Source organism: Podarcis vaucheri, assembly GCF_965113315.1.
Source record: "Podarcis vaucheri genome assembly, chromosome: 1".
NCBI lineage: Eukaryota > Metazoa > Chordata > Lepidosauria > Squamata > Lacertidae > Podarcis > Podarcis vaucheri.
In genome coordinates, this window is record NC_138759.1 from 17,905,089 (window position 1) to 17,919,865 (window position 14,777).

Below are 14,777 nucleotides of genomic sequence, written 5' to 3' on the forward strand. Positions count from 1 at the left end.
AACTCCTAGAGGTCGAAGTCCCTTTGGGGGCCCCAATATAATATTTGAAGGGGCCAGTCCTCCCTCAAAGTTCATGGGCATTGCCATTCATCTGGTGTCATTCAATCACACCGCATCTTGTGATTGATTATGCAGGGCAGGGCTTACCTGCCCCCACCCAATATTTTATTCAAATTGGCACCCCTGGGTCACACCATTGTTAGCTGCTTGCCTCACCCATACACACCCAGGCTACACAGGGATGGCAATTGAATTTATGCAAACTGACAGTGATTAGCACAGTTAGCCTCACTGAAACAAAACACTCCTGGCTATGTTGAGTACCATGCAAGGAGTAGGTTTTTAGTAACAAGTGCGGGGGGGTAAGTCTCTCCATTGTCCCCAAGCTGAATTTTCAATCACAATGCTAATTGCATATGTGAATCAAGCTGAAAGATGGAAGTGATAGAAGAGCAGTTCTTCAGGCCAGAAAGCATGTGCTCATTCGATTCAAAATTATTGTTCTTATTGTTACTCAAGAAAGATTGCCAGCAGCTATACTGGTTGAAGTAAACAGCATCAGTCTGCCCTTTGAGGGGCACGTGGAACATGTTCAGACCTTGAGGCTTCTCCTGTATTCTCTCTGGGTCCTAAAAGTAAGTTAAATTAAGGAACAAAATGGAAGAAAAGTCTCCCATCCCTTCTTCCCTCTTTCACCGCCACCACCTGGGACAGGACAAGATAGGAAACTTTCCTGCCATGAACTTCCTGGAGTTAACACAGCATTCCCCAACCCTGTGCCCTCCATATGTTGTTGGACTTAAAGTCCCATCAGCCCCAACCAGCATGGCCAGTGGTCAGGGACGGTGGGAACTGGAGTCTTAAACAGAAAAGCAAAATAAAGAAGAAAAACTCAACTGGATCAGCCCGGAGGCCTATTTACTCCATCAGCCTGTCCTCCCAGTGGCCATGGGAAGCCCACAAGCAAGACTTGCATGCCACAGCACTCTATATAGTCCTCATGACCAGAATTGAATGATAGCTTGATCACCCCTGATTTTTTCTATTCCCTCCATCACATATTCTTTCAACCCCCAACTAGGGCCCCTGAAGATCTGGAATTCAGTATCTGGAATTTATTTAACAAAATATTCAGATGGACAATGGAGAGTAAAGAAGAGATAGCAACATCATTCCTGACCACTAGCCATGCTGGCTGGCTGGGACTGACGTGGGAGTTGTAGTCCAAAGCATGTGGAGGGCACCCCGTTGGCTGCCCCTGAGATAGGGGTTTGGGTGGTCATGCCAGCCAAATAGATGCTGAGACTTTAGACTACCTGTCACCATGGGAGCCTATCTCATTTCTGTATTGTCACCTATTCATAATTTTGAGAGAGCTGCCCATAAGGGGAGTCACCAGCGTGTTGGGATGATGCCATGGAACCATCCTTGCTGCTTTGCTGCAGGGTGTTAGTGAGGTTTGGACACCAGTGCCATCTTTGAAAGCCGCTGGATTTTGTAGCACTGCCACAGCACCCCAGCCTCTTCTGGTCCGGAATAAGTAGAAAAGGAAGGTGGTCATGAACCCAGTTTGCCCCTATTTTCTGTGATAGCTGACTTGTGTGTGTCCAAATGACCTTCAATCAGTGCGGCTTTCATTTTCCCCCAAACAAAGCATTAAAGGAGGAAAATAGGAGCCTCTGGAGACAACAAATTGTTTTGTTTTGTTTTGTTTTGTGTGGTGTGTGTTTTTTTTAATCAAATAAGTTGAGTAGTGTTGTAGCAAAGTAATGCATAGTGTTTTGTTTTCCGTTCTCGTTTTGGAAACAGAAATTGCTGTGCATGGTAATAGTGGGCGGCTGGCATGTTTTACAACACTGCATCAAATCACGAAAATAAACAAGGCTACTAGATAGCCATGGCAACCATTGCACTTGGTCATGATGACAATAAACCCCTTGATGTCATACTTGTTTGTTCCCGCCCACATGGACAAGGAAGGGTGTGTCTGTCAGTTGCCAGGTTAAAATAGGGAAGCCCGAAAGCACACACAGCAGCCCTGTGAAGCTCTCTGGACTCTAATGCATCTTCAGACCACAAGGTTCCTGAAAATAGTTTTCTACCATCCATGTGCACTATATTGAACTGTAAGCCCATAGGTGTATTTCCCAATACATGGGGTATTACATCTATAGATACATACATTTCATTGCCGGCTGTAGGAAGCAGGGTGTTCAATGTTTATATCTCTCTTTCCATATCATTTTTATTTTTATTTTTACAGGAGCTCTATAGGAAGGATTGCAACTTAGCTGCTCAGCTGCTCCAGTGTAGCAAGAATTACGACAGGGCACATAAGCTTTCTGAGGTAATGTAAACTAAACTCATCTCTGAAAATCACTTAAGCAGCTGCTGCTGCTGCGACTTGCTTCTACTCCTCAAGAGCAATGGAAGGGAGAGGGCGGGCAGGGGCAAATAATGGCAAGGCAACCGCAGTATCAGTGGAGGGTAACATATGAACCGTAGTCCACGGGATATGGTGTACCACTCATTCCTGCATGCATCTGGTACACAGGCTGAGACCCTACATGTTCACGGACTGTCTCACCAGAGTGGTGCATGCTCTAGTTATCTCCCAGTTGGACTACTGCAATGCGCTCTACATGGGGCTACCTTTGAAGGTTACCTGGAAACTACAACTAATCCAGAATGCGGCAGCTAGACTGGTGACTGGGGTCAGCCGCCGGGACCACATAACACCACATAACAGTCCTGAGAGATCTGCATTGGCTCCCAGGATGTTTCTGAGCACAATTCAAAGTGTTGGTGTTGACCTTTAAAGCCCTAAACAGCCTCGGCCCAGTATACCTGAAGGAGCGTCTCCACCCCCATTGTTCTGCCCGGACGCTGAGGTCCAGCGCCGAGGGCCTTCTGGCGGTTCCCTCATTGCGAGAAGCAAAGCTATAGGGAACCAGGCAGAGGGCCTTCTCAGTAGTGGCGCCCGCCCTGTGGAACGCCTTCCTATCAGATGTCAAAGAGATCAACAACTACCTGACATTTAGAAGACATCTGAAGTCAGCCCTGTTCAGGGAAGTTTTTAACGTGTGACATTGGCTGGGGAGACCCAGCCAGATGGGCAGGTTACAAATATTATTATTATTATTATTATTATTATTATTATTATTATTATTGGGATTCCTGGGATTATTGGGTGGCAAGGCAGCAAGGATAGGGTGGAAGTAAAGGAAGTCTTTTCATAACTCAAGGACTGCAAGGCCAAACTGGAAGACTGAAGAGGGTCCAACAAGCCCAGTGATGCTTGTTGGACCAAAATAAATTAAGTTCAACCCCACCCAACATTCTCCCCCTGAATAGGATGGCCATAGTAATCATGATCTTTCTTGTGAACTTCCTGGTGCTGTTTAGTTGGCTGTTTAGAGACACAGTGCTGAATTCCATGGACCTTAAGTCTGATGTAGCATGTACAGTTCTAATGTACTTATTGTCAGGCTTCCATCCCAGAACACAGCAGCGCTTACTTCAGAGTAAGGTCTTTATTCAAGCTAGCAGTGATACAGGCTTAATAGCAACCACAGGTCCAGCAGTCAGGAGTTCAGGGTCCAGAGCAGGGCTTTCCAAACTGTGTGTCGCAACACGTGAGTGTGTCAGCTGCGGTGTGTGGGTGTGTCATGCAAACGCTCCCCATGCACCTTACCGGGACTGGAAAGGGGTTAGTTTAACCTCCTGTTTGCAAGGAAAACTGAGTTACTGTGTCATGAAATGATGCATGTCTAAAAAGTGTGTCCTCAACATGGGAAGTTCGGAAAGCTCTGGTCCAGAGGGAGGAGCTGAACAAGAGGAGAAGGCAGCAGAAGGCTAGGGCGGTCTTGTAGCCACAAGCCCACCACTACCTTCATAGGTGGGGTCCATTGCACCTGTCATACCCTATAGATACTTCACTGAATAGGATTGTGCATGGGGGGAGGCTGATATGGATCAGGGCCCTGACAACAGCTGTGTGCTAATGGTGGCATCGACTCTTGGTCTCCTGCTGCAGTCTGAAACTGGATCAAGCACCTCACATTTATTATCAATGGGAGCAAAGCACCCATTGAGAGCTCCCCCCTCCATGAAAATAGCAGGTGCCCCCCCCCATCTCAGGGTTACATTGGGTAGGAAATGGTTAAACTCTCACCTCACATGTACCAATATCTGAATCTCGACTGGGAACCCACGCTGGCTGTTTGTGAAAGAAAGATTTTCCACTCAAGGGCAACTATCACGATTGTGTAATTTAACACACACACATATTAGTGTTAAACTAATGTGTAGTCAGTCCTTTTTTTCCAGGGGGTACTCAGTGGTACACAGTTCTGGCACCTCTTTTTGTTGTTGTTAAAAAAATGTGGCACAGACTGTAACAACTTCATGGTGAGTACCAACACCTGTTTTTCTAGAGAGAGAGAAAAGCACCGTGTGTGGTTTAACACACCCCCTGCAATGAATTTGGTGCCTTAACCCTAGTAGTGGCTTCCTGGCAAGATGAGTGCTTTCCTAAAACTCAAATTAAGATCAGTGCATTGCTCCTGCAAAACACTTCAGTTTAAAAAAAGTAAAGCCTGCTGCCATGGACAGCTCCTCTCTCGCAAATATTTGTCATGGCAACAAACTCTTTTCCTGAAAGCTACTTTCGGCATTTTGTTGTGCAGGGATGCCACAAAATCCGCTACTGTAACGCCATAAACCCACAAGCAATGTGAGTGCTTATCCTCGCTGCCTCCCTCCCCCCACTGTAGTCGGGGCCATTGCTGAGTCCGACCCTTATAAAAAATTGAGTGCAATTGTGTCCTTGGGGTGTTGTTCCAAAGCATGAGAGCTACAAGCTTTACATTCACAACGAAAACAAGTGAAAACAGAAGCTTGCAATTCTGGGTTGACAATTTGCAAGTGCATTTCTGTGTTCAACCGTGAAGGCTCAGCAGAGTGTATGAGTTCAGAGGAGGGGAAGCAAGGGAGGGCATAAATGTTAAAACATTGCAAATTACTGATAATCATTCAGTAAGCAGCTAATATTTCACTGATGAATGCAACTATATTGTTTCCATCCTTCCTTAAAAAAAAAGTCAGATTTGTGGCCTTCAGTAGCTAGGGCTTCTGGGTCACAAACGATGCCTTAAGACAGTAGTCACCAACCTGGTGTCCTCCATATCTTGTGGACTACAACTCCCATTAGCCCCAGCCAGCATGACCAATGGTCAGAGATGATGGGAATTCTACTCCACAACATCTGAACACCGCCATGCTGGCTATTGCTGCCTTACTGAGCTCCTGATTTGACCACATTTCACCCAGCTTTCTCCTCCCACCTCCTGTTTATTACAGCTGCCATCTGAATTTCAGGAACGCGTCAGCATCCACCTGGAGAAGCACGGATGCAGCCTCTCAGTACCTCTGTGTCATACATCCTTTGCAGACAACATACCGACTTGCGTCATTGCTAAGGTCCTGGAAAAGCCTGACCCAAACAGCCTTTCTTCGCACTTGTCAAGCTCATCGAACAGAGATCTCGCCTTCCAGGACTCTGTCGGAAAGCTTGCCCAAAGGCCTCAATACAAGTCCGACATCTACTGCAGCGATACAGCTCTTTACTGCCCTGATGAAAGACGCAGGGAGAGGAGGCAGAGTGTTGACATGCAAGTCAAAGATGTTGGGTTCCTGAGGTCCCAGAATTCCACGGACAGCACCGTCGAAGAAGATGGCTTCCATTCCAGCTTCTCCCACGAAGCTTTCCCAGAATACGTTACCTCTCTGCCAACTTCTAGCTCCTACTCCAGCTTCAGCGTGACGTCCGAGGAGAAGGAGAACGCCCAGGCTAGCACGCTGACCGCCTCTCAGCAAGCAATCTACCTGAGCAGCCGGGATGAGATGTTTGAAAGAAAGCCATCTTCAGGTTATGACCACCAGGGGAGCCCAAGATTTGCAAAGTCTAAGTCCATCCAGCACATGGAGCTGGCTGACGACAACAACTCCCCAACCTTCACTAGGACTATGTCGCCTTATGCAAGTGAGCCTTATCATTTCTCGGCCATAACTACACAACAAGCTTTAGCATCGCAGAAGATGCACAGTGAGTGCAGGAACACCAACTTGTCCGAAGAGGACCTGCCGGGACGTTGGAGGCAGCTGAGCGTTGAGGATATCGGTGCGTATTCTTACAGGAACAGTGGCAGGCTTTCACCCTGCAGTTTCTCGGAGCAGTACTACAGAAGTCCCATCAAGAAAGCCGACAGCCGGTCGAGTCCCATTTACGCCAGTTACAAAGGCGATAGCTTCTCAGAGGGAGACGACATCTGTCAGAGCAGGCTTGTGGATTCTTGCTTCCTGAGGACCGACAGTGGCCTGAACATTGACATCAGCACTAGCTGCAAACAGGACAAGCTGTCCTCCTCTTACAAAACGAAAGAGCCGAGAGACAAAATGAACGAAAGGATCACAGTCCAGGTGTGCAGTAGTAAAAGCATTGACGGAAGCCCGGTGTTGAAAAGAGAATACGTTGATGTCAGTCCGAACAGCTCAGCCGAGTCCCTCAACCAGAGTTCTATGGAGGCTTCAGAGATCCACCAGTCTTCCATTGAGCAAGGAAGCCATTCAAGCCTCCATAGCAAGCAGCAGCAGTTTCAACGGACTGGAAGTACAGGCTTAAGTCGGAAGGACAGCCTTACGAAAGCACAATTGTACGGAACCCTCCTCAATTAAACATCTTCCAAAGTTGCAATAAGGAGACAAACATCACAACGACAAAAGGTGACATTTGATACTTCTAGCGTACGGTAGGCTTCTGAGCAACAGTATTACAAAATATATATTCATATTCACAATAGTACTGTTTTAAAGGGATGGGGAAAACCCAAATCTGATTATTTAAAAAGGGGGGGGGGGACAAAAAACATTACGCGGCACTTTTCACACGATGACTTTTCCATCTTGGATACCAACCCTTTGCCCACTTTTATATCCTGAGATATTTTTATAAACAAATCAGTATTTATTAGACTGTCCTTAGTACTCTCAAGCGCTTCGAGTGACACTTTTTTGTCCCCTTCAAGTAGGTTTCTTATTTATTTTTTGTGCATGAGGCCACATGTGCCTGAATTCTTGGAGGAGAAGGGTTTAAAAAGAGAGGAGGGCGGGGGGCGAGAGAAAGAGAGCATCCTTATCACAAGGACAAATCAAATCTCTATATGATTCTTTAAAAGTTTGGGTTGTGTGTGGTGCAGGATGTACAAGAATGGTGATGTTATAAAGAAGTATATTTTTAAAAATGCAATGGAAACAAAAATGACCCACTAAGTTCTTTAATACAAATGTATTTCGGAGTATGAACAATTTTTTGGGGGGCGGGGATAAATGCACAAAATGATACAGATATTTTGGTTGGTCTGTCCCATTGTGTTTCTACTTTTCTGCCCTGTACACTACCTCAAAATTAATTGAGGGTTTCTTTGTCACTTATTTTTCTGTAGGCTTGCATTTATATTGTTTCAAATGCATGGAGTGTCATAATTAGTACTGTATTTTGCATTACTTAATAAAAGACACCAGTGGAAATGTTTTGATTTTTTTTATTTGATTTTTTATTTTTTGGTCATTAAAAGATGTTCTAAGAGAATGCTGTTAATGAGTATTGTGTTCAGCAGGGTCAATTTGGTACCGATGTAATGTTTATTAAGTCGTGTGAAGTTGCAAATACTGCATCTAGCGATGGAGGAGGAGTTTGATTCATTATCCCTATGGACTCCCCCATTCTATGTTTGTTCTGCCCAAAGATTCAAATCAAGATGAGCAATTAAGAGGGAGTCACAACTAGGTACGGGGGAGACAATTCCATTTGCATTTAAAGGTGAACCGAACTAATTCACATTTTCCGGAACATAGGAGCCAACCCCTGGGGCTAAAGTCCCTTTGCCCCACCCCATAAAATTGGGCCCCTCCAAAGTAGATGGGCAATGCCATTCAAATAGTCTGGGTGTGTCCCATCATGCAATCAATTATGTAGGGTGGGGCTTACCTGCCCCCCCCCATATTTTATTCAAGTTCTGAAACAAGATGTGAACTGAAACACAGCCATCCCAAGAAATTTGCACGTCTCTGAATTTTGTATTGCAGTTTTCCAGCCAAGTAATGTGTAGAAAAATGCAAATACTATGGTAAAGTGTGCAGTGCATATACAGTCGTACCTTGGTTTTTGAACAGCTTAGTTCTCAAACGTTTTGACTCCCGAACGCCACAAACCTGGACGTGACTTTTCTGGATTTGCGAACTATTTTTGGAAACTGAACGTCTGATGGGGCTTCCGCGGCTTTTGATTGGCTGCAGGAGCTTCCTGCAGCCAATCAGAAGCCACGCCTTAGTGTCCGAACGTTTTGGAAGTTGAACGGACTTCCGGAACGGATTCCGTTCGACTTCCAAGGTACAACTGTATTAATGAAAACAGCATACGAACATGCATTATATATGGGAAAGTTGGTTTACAAAAAAAAAAAGGGGGAATAAGAGAAATTTGCACTTAAATGCTGAGTTTTTAAAAAGTTGCAAAGCGATGAGGAAATGTGGAGACCTTACCTTAATGTTGGACAAATGAGAAATCTGAATTGAAACATTTGCTCTTCCCGAATTACATCTGACCTCTTTACAGCCTGCTCAATCCAAGGGCAGCCTATGTGTTCTGGCTCCAGCACAATAAGGTTATCATAAGCTAAATAAATTAGGTCAATAGCGCATTTTATGCACCACTGTCTCTTAGTCTGTTTCAAGAAGAAGCACTTCACACTTTGAAACAAGACTTTCTGTGCTTGGCTGGTCTTCAGGGAGGGCGCATAACTTCACCAAAGAACACATGTTTTGCACACACAAAGTCCTAGGTTCAACCTCTGGCTTCAAGTGTTCAAAGAAGCCGAGGAAATCAGAGCAGACAATACTGGGCTAGACAGATAGTGTGGCCTATGCTGTTGCCTAAAGTGAAAGACAGCATGTCCTCCTCCCCCACCCCCCCAATCCAATTCAGTGCACCAAAGCTAACCAGACTGGCAGCTGTATCTTTGGTCAACACCAGCAGTGAGATACCATCCTCCACCATTGGAGAAGGTAGCTTAGGGGGACAAAAAAAAAAACCCTGTCTTCCAATACCTCGCTTCTGCTCACTGCCTGCCCTGTACTAGCTTCTGTTGCCTGAAACATTCATCTTCAAATTCAAAGTGTTGGTGCTGACCTTTAAAGCCCTAAACTGCCTCGGTACAGTATATCTGAAGGAGCGTCTCCACCCCCATCGTTCAGCCCAGACACTGAGGTCCAGCGCCTAGGGCCTTCTGGCGGTTCCCTCACTGCGAGAAGCCAAGTTACAGGGAACCAGGCAGAGGGCCTTCTCGGTAGTGGCGCCCTCCCTGTGGAACACCCTCCCACCAGATGTCAAAGAAAACAACTACCAGACTTTTAGAAGACATCTGAAGGCAGCCCTGTTTAGGGAAGCTTTTAATGTTTGATGTATTACAGTATTTTAATATATTTTTGGAAGCCGCCCAGAGTGGCTGGGGAAGCCCAGCCAGATGGGCGGGGTATAAATAAATTATGATGGTGATGATGATGATGATGATGATGATGATGATGATGATGATTATCTTACTCTGCCTAGTGGTAGGCCCAGTTCTGGCAGTGTGGAAAGAGTGAAAAAAAGTCTGCCTTTGTCTCCAAATAAAGTGGTACCTCGGATTACAGGCACTTCAGGTTACAGGCGCTTCAGGTTACAGACTCTGCTAACCCAGAAATAGTACCTCAGGTTAAGAAATTTGCTTCAGCATGACAACAGAAATCGCACGGCAGTGGTGCAGGGGCAGCGGGAGGCCCCATTAGTTAAAGTGGTACCTCAGGTTAAGAACAGTTTCAGGTTAAGAACGGACCTCCGGAACGAATTAAGTTCTTAACCCGAGGTTGTTGTTGTTTAGTCGTTTAGTCGTGTCCGACTCTTCGTGACCCCATGGACCAGAGCACGCCAGGCACTTCTGTCCTCCACTGCCTCCCGCAGTTTGATCAAACTCATGCTAGTAGATTCAAGAACACCATCCAACCATCTCATTCTCTGTCGTCCCCTTCTCCTTGTGCCCTCCATCTTTCCCAACATCAGGGTCTTTTCCAGGGAGTCCTCTCTTCTCATGAGGTGGCCAAAGTATTGGAGCCTCAGCTTCACGATCTGTCCTTCCAGTGAGCACTCAGGGCTGATTTCCTTCAGAATGGAGAGGTTTGATCTTCTTGCAGTCCATGGGACTCTCAAGAGTCTCCTCCAGCACCATAATTCAAAAGCATCAATTCTTCGGCGATCAGCCTTCTTTATGGTCCAGCTCTCACTTCCATACATCACTACTGGGAAAACCATGGCTTTTACTATACGGACCTTTGTTGGCAAGGTGATGTCTCTGCTTTTTAAGATGTTGTCTAGGTTTGCCATCGCCTTTCTCCCAAGGAGCAGGCGTCTTTTAATTTCGTGACTGCTGTCACCATCTGCACTGATCATGGAGCCCAAGAAAGTAAAATCTCTCACTGCCTCCATTTCTTCCCCATCTATTTGCCAGGAGGTGATGGGCCCAGTGGCCATGATCTTCGTTTTTTTGATGTTGAGCTTCAGACCATATTTTGCGCTCTCCTCTTTCACCCTCATTAAAAGGTTCTTTAATTCCTCTTCACTTTCTGCCATCAAGGTTGTGTCATCTGCATATCTGAGGTTGTTGATATTTCTTCCGGCAATCTTAATTCCGGCTTGGGATTCATCCAGCCCAGCCTTTCGCATGATGAATTCTGCATATAAGTTAAATAAGCAGGGAGACAATATACAGCCTTGCCGTACTCCTTTCCCAATTTGGAACCAATCAGTTGTTCCATATCCAGTTCTAACTGTAGCTTCTTGTCCCACATAGAGATTTCGCAGGAGACAGATGAGGTGATCAGGCACTCCCATTTCTTTAAGAACTTGCCATAGTTTGCTGTGGTCAACACAGTCAAAGGCTTTTGCATAGTCAATGAAGCAGAAGTAGATGTCTTTCTGGAACTCTCTGGCTTTCTCCATAATCCAGCGCATGTTTGCAATTTGGTCTCTGGTTCCTCTGCCTCTTCTAAATCCAGCTTGCACTTCTGGGAGTTCTCGGTCCACATACTGCTTGAGCCTTCCTTGTAGAATTTTAAGCATAACCTTGCTAGCATGTGAAATGAGTGAAATTGTGCGGTATTTGGAGCATTCTTTGGTACTGCCTTTCTTTGGGATTGGAATGTAGACTGATCTTCTCCAATCCTCTGGCCACTGCTGAGTTTTCCAAACTTGCTGGCATATTGAGTGTAGCACCTTAACAGCATCATCTTTTAAAATTTTAAACAGTTCAGCTGGAATACCATCACTTCCACTGGCCTTGTTATTTGCAGTGCTTTCTAAGGCCCATTTGACTTCACTCTCCAGGATGTCTGGCTCAAGGACAGCAACCACACTACCTGGGGTGTATGAGACATCCATATCTTTCTGGTATAATTCCTCTGTGTATTCTTGCCACCTCTTCTTGATGTCTTCTGCTTCAGTTAGATCTTTACCACTTTTGTCCTTTATTATGGTAATCTTTGTACGAAATGTTCCTTTCATATTTCCGATTTTCTTGAACAGATCTCTGGTTCTTCCCATTCTGTTGCTTTCCTCTATTTCTTTGCATTGCTCGTTTAAGAAGGCCTTCTTGTCTCTCCTTGCTGTTCTTTGGAAATCTGCATTCAATTTCCTGTATCTTTCACTATCTCCCTCGCATTTTGCTTGCCTTCTCTCCTCCGCTATTTGTAAGGCCTCGTTGGACAGCCACTTTGCTTTCTTGCATTTCTTTTTCATTGGGATGGTTTTAGTTGCTGCCTCCTGTATAATGTTGCGAGCCTCCATCCATAGTTCTTCAGGCACTCTGTCCAGCAAATCTAAATCCTTAAACCTGTTCCTCACTTCCACTGTGTATTCATAAGGGATTTGGTTTAGATTGTATCTTACCTGTCCAGTGGTTTTTCCTACTTTCTTCAGTTTAAGCTTGAATTTTGCTATAAGGAGCTGATGATCTGAGCCACAGTCAGCTCCAGGTCTTGTTTTTGCTGACTGTATAGAGCTTCTCCATCTTTGGCTGCAGAGAATATAATCAATCTGATTTCGATGTTGCCCATCTGGGGATGTCCATGTGTAGAGTCGTCTCTTGTGTTGTTGGAAAAGCGTGTTTGTGATGACCAGCTTGTTCTCTTGACAGAACTCTATTAGCCTTTGCCCTGCTTCGTTTTGATCTCCAAGGCCAAACTTGCCAGTTGTTCCTTTTATCTCTTGATTCCCTACTTTAGCATTCCAATCCCCTATAATGAGCAGAACATCCTTCTTTGGTGTCACTTCGATAAGGTTTTGTAAGTCTTCATAGAACTGGTCAATTTCAGTTTCTTCAGCACCAGTAGTTGGTGCATAAACTTGGATTACTGTGATGTTAAAAGGTCTGCCTTGGATTCGTATCGAGATCATTCTATCATTTTTGAGACTGCATCCCAGTACAGCTTTCGCCACTCTTTTGTTGACTATGAGGGCCACTCCATTTCTCTTACGGGTTTCTTGCCCACAGTAGTAGATATGGTAGTCATCCGAACTGAATTCGCCCATTCCCGTCCATTTTAGCTCACTGATGCCCAGGATGTCAATATTTATTCTTGCCATCTCATTTTTGACCACATCCAACTTACCCAGGTTCATGGTTCTTACATTCCAGGTTCCTATGCAATATTTTTCTTTACAGCATTGGACTTTCCTTTCGCTTCCATGCATATCCACAACTGAGCGTCCTTTCGGCTTTGGCCCAGCCGCTTCATCAGCTCTGGATCTACTTGTACTTGTCCTCCGCTCTTCCCCAGTAGCATGTTGGACACCTTCCGACCTGAGGGGCTCATCTTCCAGTGTCATAACTTTTATATGCCTGTTGTCTTTGTCCATGGAGTTTTCTTGGCAGGGATACTGGAGTGGCTTGCCGATTCCTACTCCAGGTGGATCACGTTTGGTCAAAACTCTCCACTATGACCTGTTCATCTTGTGTGCCCTGCTCGGCGTAGTTCATAGCTTCCCTGAGTTCTTCAAGCCCCTTCGCCACGGCAAGGCAGTGATCCATGAAGGGGAACCCGAGGTACCACTGTACAAGAAAATTACAGTAGGTGCAGCGGCGGAGCTTCATGCTCCGGCACCGGGGGGCAGAGAGCAGGCAGGGCGGGGCTGGCGCACATCCCAGAGGGATGGCATGCCGCCTGCAGGGGCGTGGTGCACATCCTGGGGCATGGCGCCCAGTGTGGGCAGGGGGGCAGCTGCGTTGGCACCCCACCGGGATCGTGCTGCCGGGGGCGGGGCGTTCCCCCCACCCCCCTCTTCCTTCGCAGTGAGTAGGTGAAAGATAAACAATTACAGTGGTACCTTGGGTTAAGAACTTAAATCGTTCCAGAGGTCTGTTCTTAACCTGAAACTGTTCTTAACCTGAAGCACCACTTTAGCTTTAAAGTTCTTAGCCCGAGGCTAAGTTCTTTAGCAAAGTTCTTAACCCGAGGTACTATTTCTGGGTTAGCGGAGTCTGTAACCTGAAGCGTCTGTAACCCGAGGTACCACTGTAATTCATCACCAGAAGGCTTGAGAATGGCCACCAGGGCCAGAGAGCACCCTGCAGTGGCCAGGGAAATGCGGTCTGAGTGAAATTCCTATGCTCCCCACTCCATAAGTGGGTGCAAAGGATATGGAGTCGGGGCGCAAAGCCTCCCTGTTGCACTCTGCTAAGCCAAACCATCTCCCCAAATCTGCTGTGAATATGAGGTGCCTCCCCCGCTTCATTTTATCCTCATCAAAACACTGTATGAAGTAGGTTAGGCTGAGAGACGGTGACTAGCTGAAGGCCACTCAGTGTGCTTCATGCTTGAGAGGGGATTTGAACCCAGGTCTCCCAAATTCTAATCCAGCACCTTAACCACTACGCCGTACCATAGGTCTTTCCCAGCACCAGATTCTTTTTTGACCAGGCCTAGGGACTGAAACTGGGGTTCATGGTACACAAATGTTACGCTCTGCCACTGTGAGCTGTTTAAACATTCCTTGCAGCGACACCACCAAAACTGAATGTACAGTGGTACCTTGGGTTACAGACGCTTCAGGTTACAGACTCCGCTAACCCAGAAATAGTACCTCGGGTTAAGAACTTTGCTTCAGGATGAGAACAGAAATTGCGCTGCGGTGGCAGCGGGAGGCCCCATTAGCTAAAATGGTACCTCAGGTTAAGAACAGTTTCAGGTTAAGAATGGACCTCCGGAATGAATTAAGTTCTTAACCCGAGGTACCACTGTAGAATTCATTGTGCAAGATAGACAGGACAATCCAAAAGGACAGGGGGAGAAAGAACAGAAAGCAGATGAGCTTCTACCTCATATGTACAGTCTCATGCTGGAAGGACGGACGTGGGAGGCCCCATTTTGCACAACTATAGGATATATAAAATTTTCTACTCTGAACTTAAAATGTGCTTTGGTTATGTGTCCTCATCACCCCGAAGATTCTCCAGCTACAGCTTCTCCTACGGCATCAATCCTGTACCAGCCAAATCCAGGAGCATAGCCTCCTGAGGACAGTTTGACGAGACTTGCAGTTCCATCAAGCCAAGGATTTTATCCAATATTCCCTACGATTCGGTTTGTAACTGCCCTTTTTGCCTTTGAAAGCCTCCTGCTTAAAGAAC

At 46.0% G+C, this 14,777-nt stretch overlaps 2 protein-coding genes across 2 annotated transcripts in view; one reads left to right on the forward strand and one right to left on the reverse strand.

Moving 5' to 3' along the window:
- BEGAIN (brain enriched guanylate kinase associated) overlaps positions 1-6,909 on the forward strand; it is a 224,211-nt gene extending 217,302 nt beyond the window's left edge. The window contains exons 7-8 of the mRNA XM_082220280.1: positions 2,264-2,347; positions 5,362-6,909. Coding sequence (XP_082076406.1) covers positions 2,264-2,347; positions 5,362-6,735 — 1,458 coding nt within the window. The 3' untranslated portion in view covers positions 6,736-6,909. The remainder of the gene's footprint in view (positions 1-2,263; positions 2,348-5,361) is intronic.
- The window catches only part of WDR25 (WD repeat domain 25), a 423,366-nt gene that overhangs the window by 291,787 nt on the left and 116,802 nt on the right, over positions 1-14,777 (reverse strand). The window lies entirely within an intron of this gene.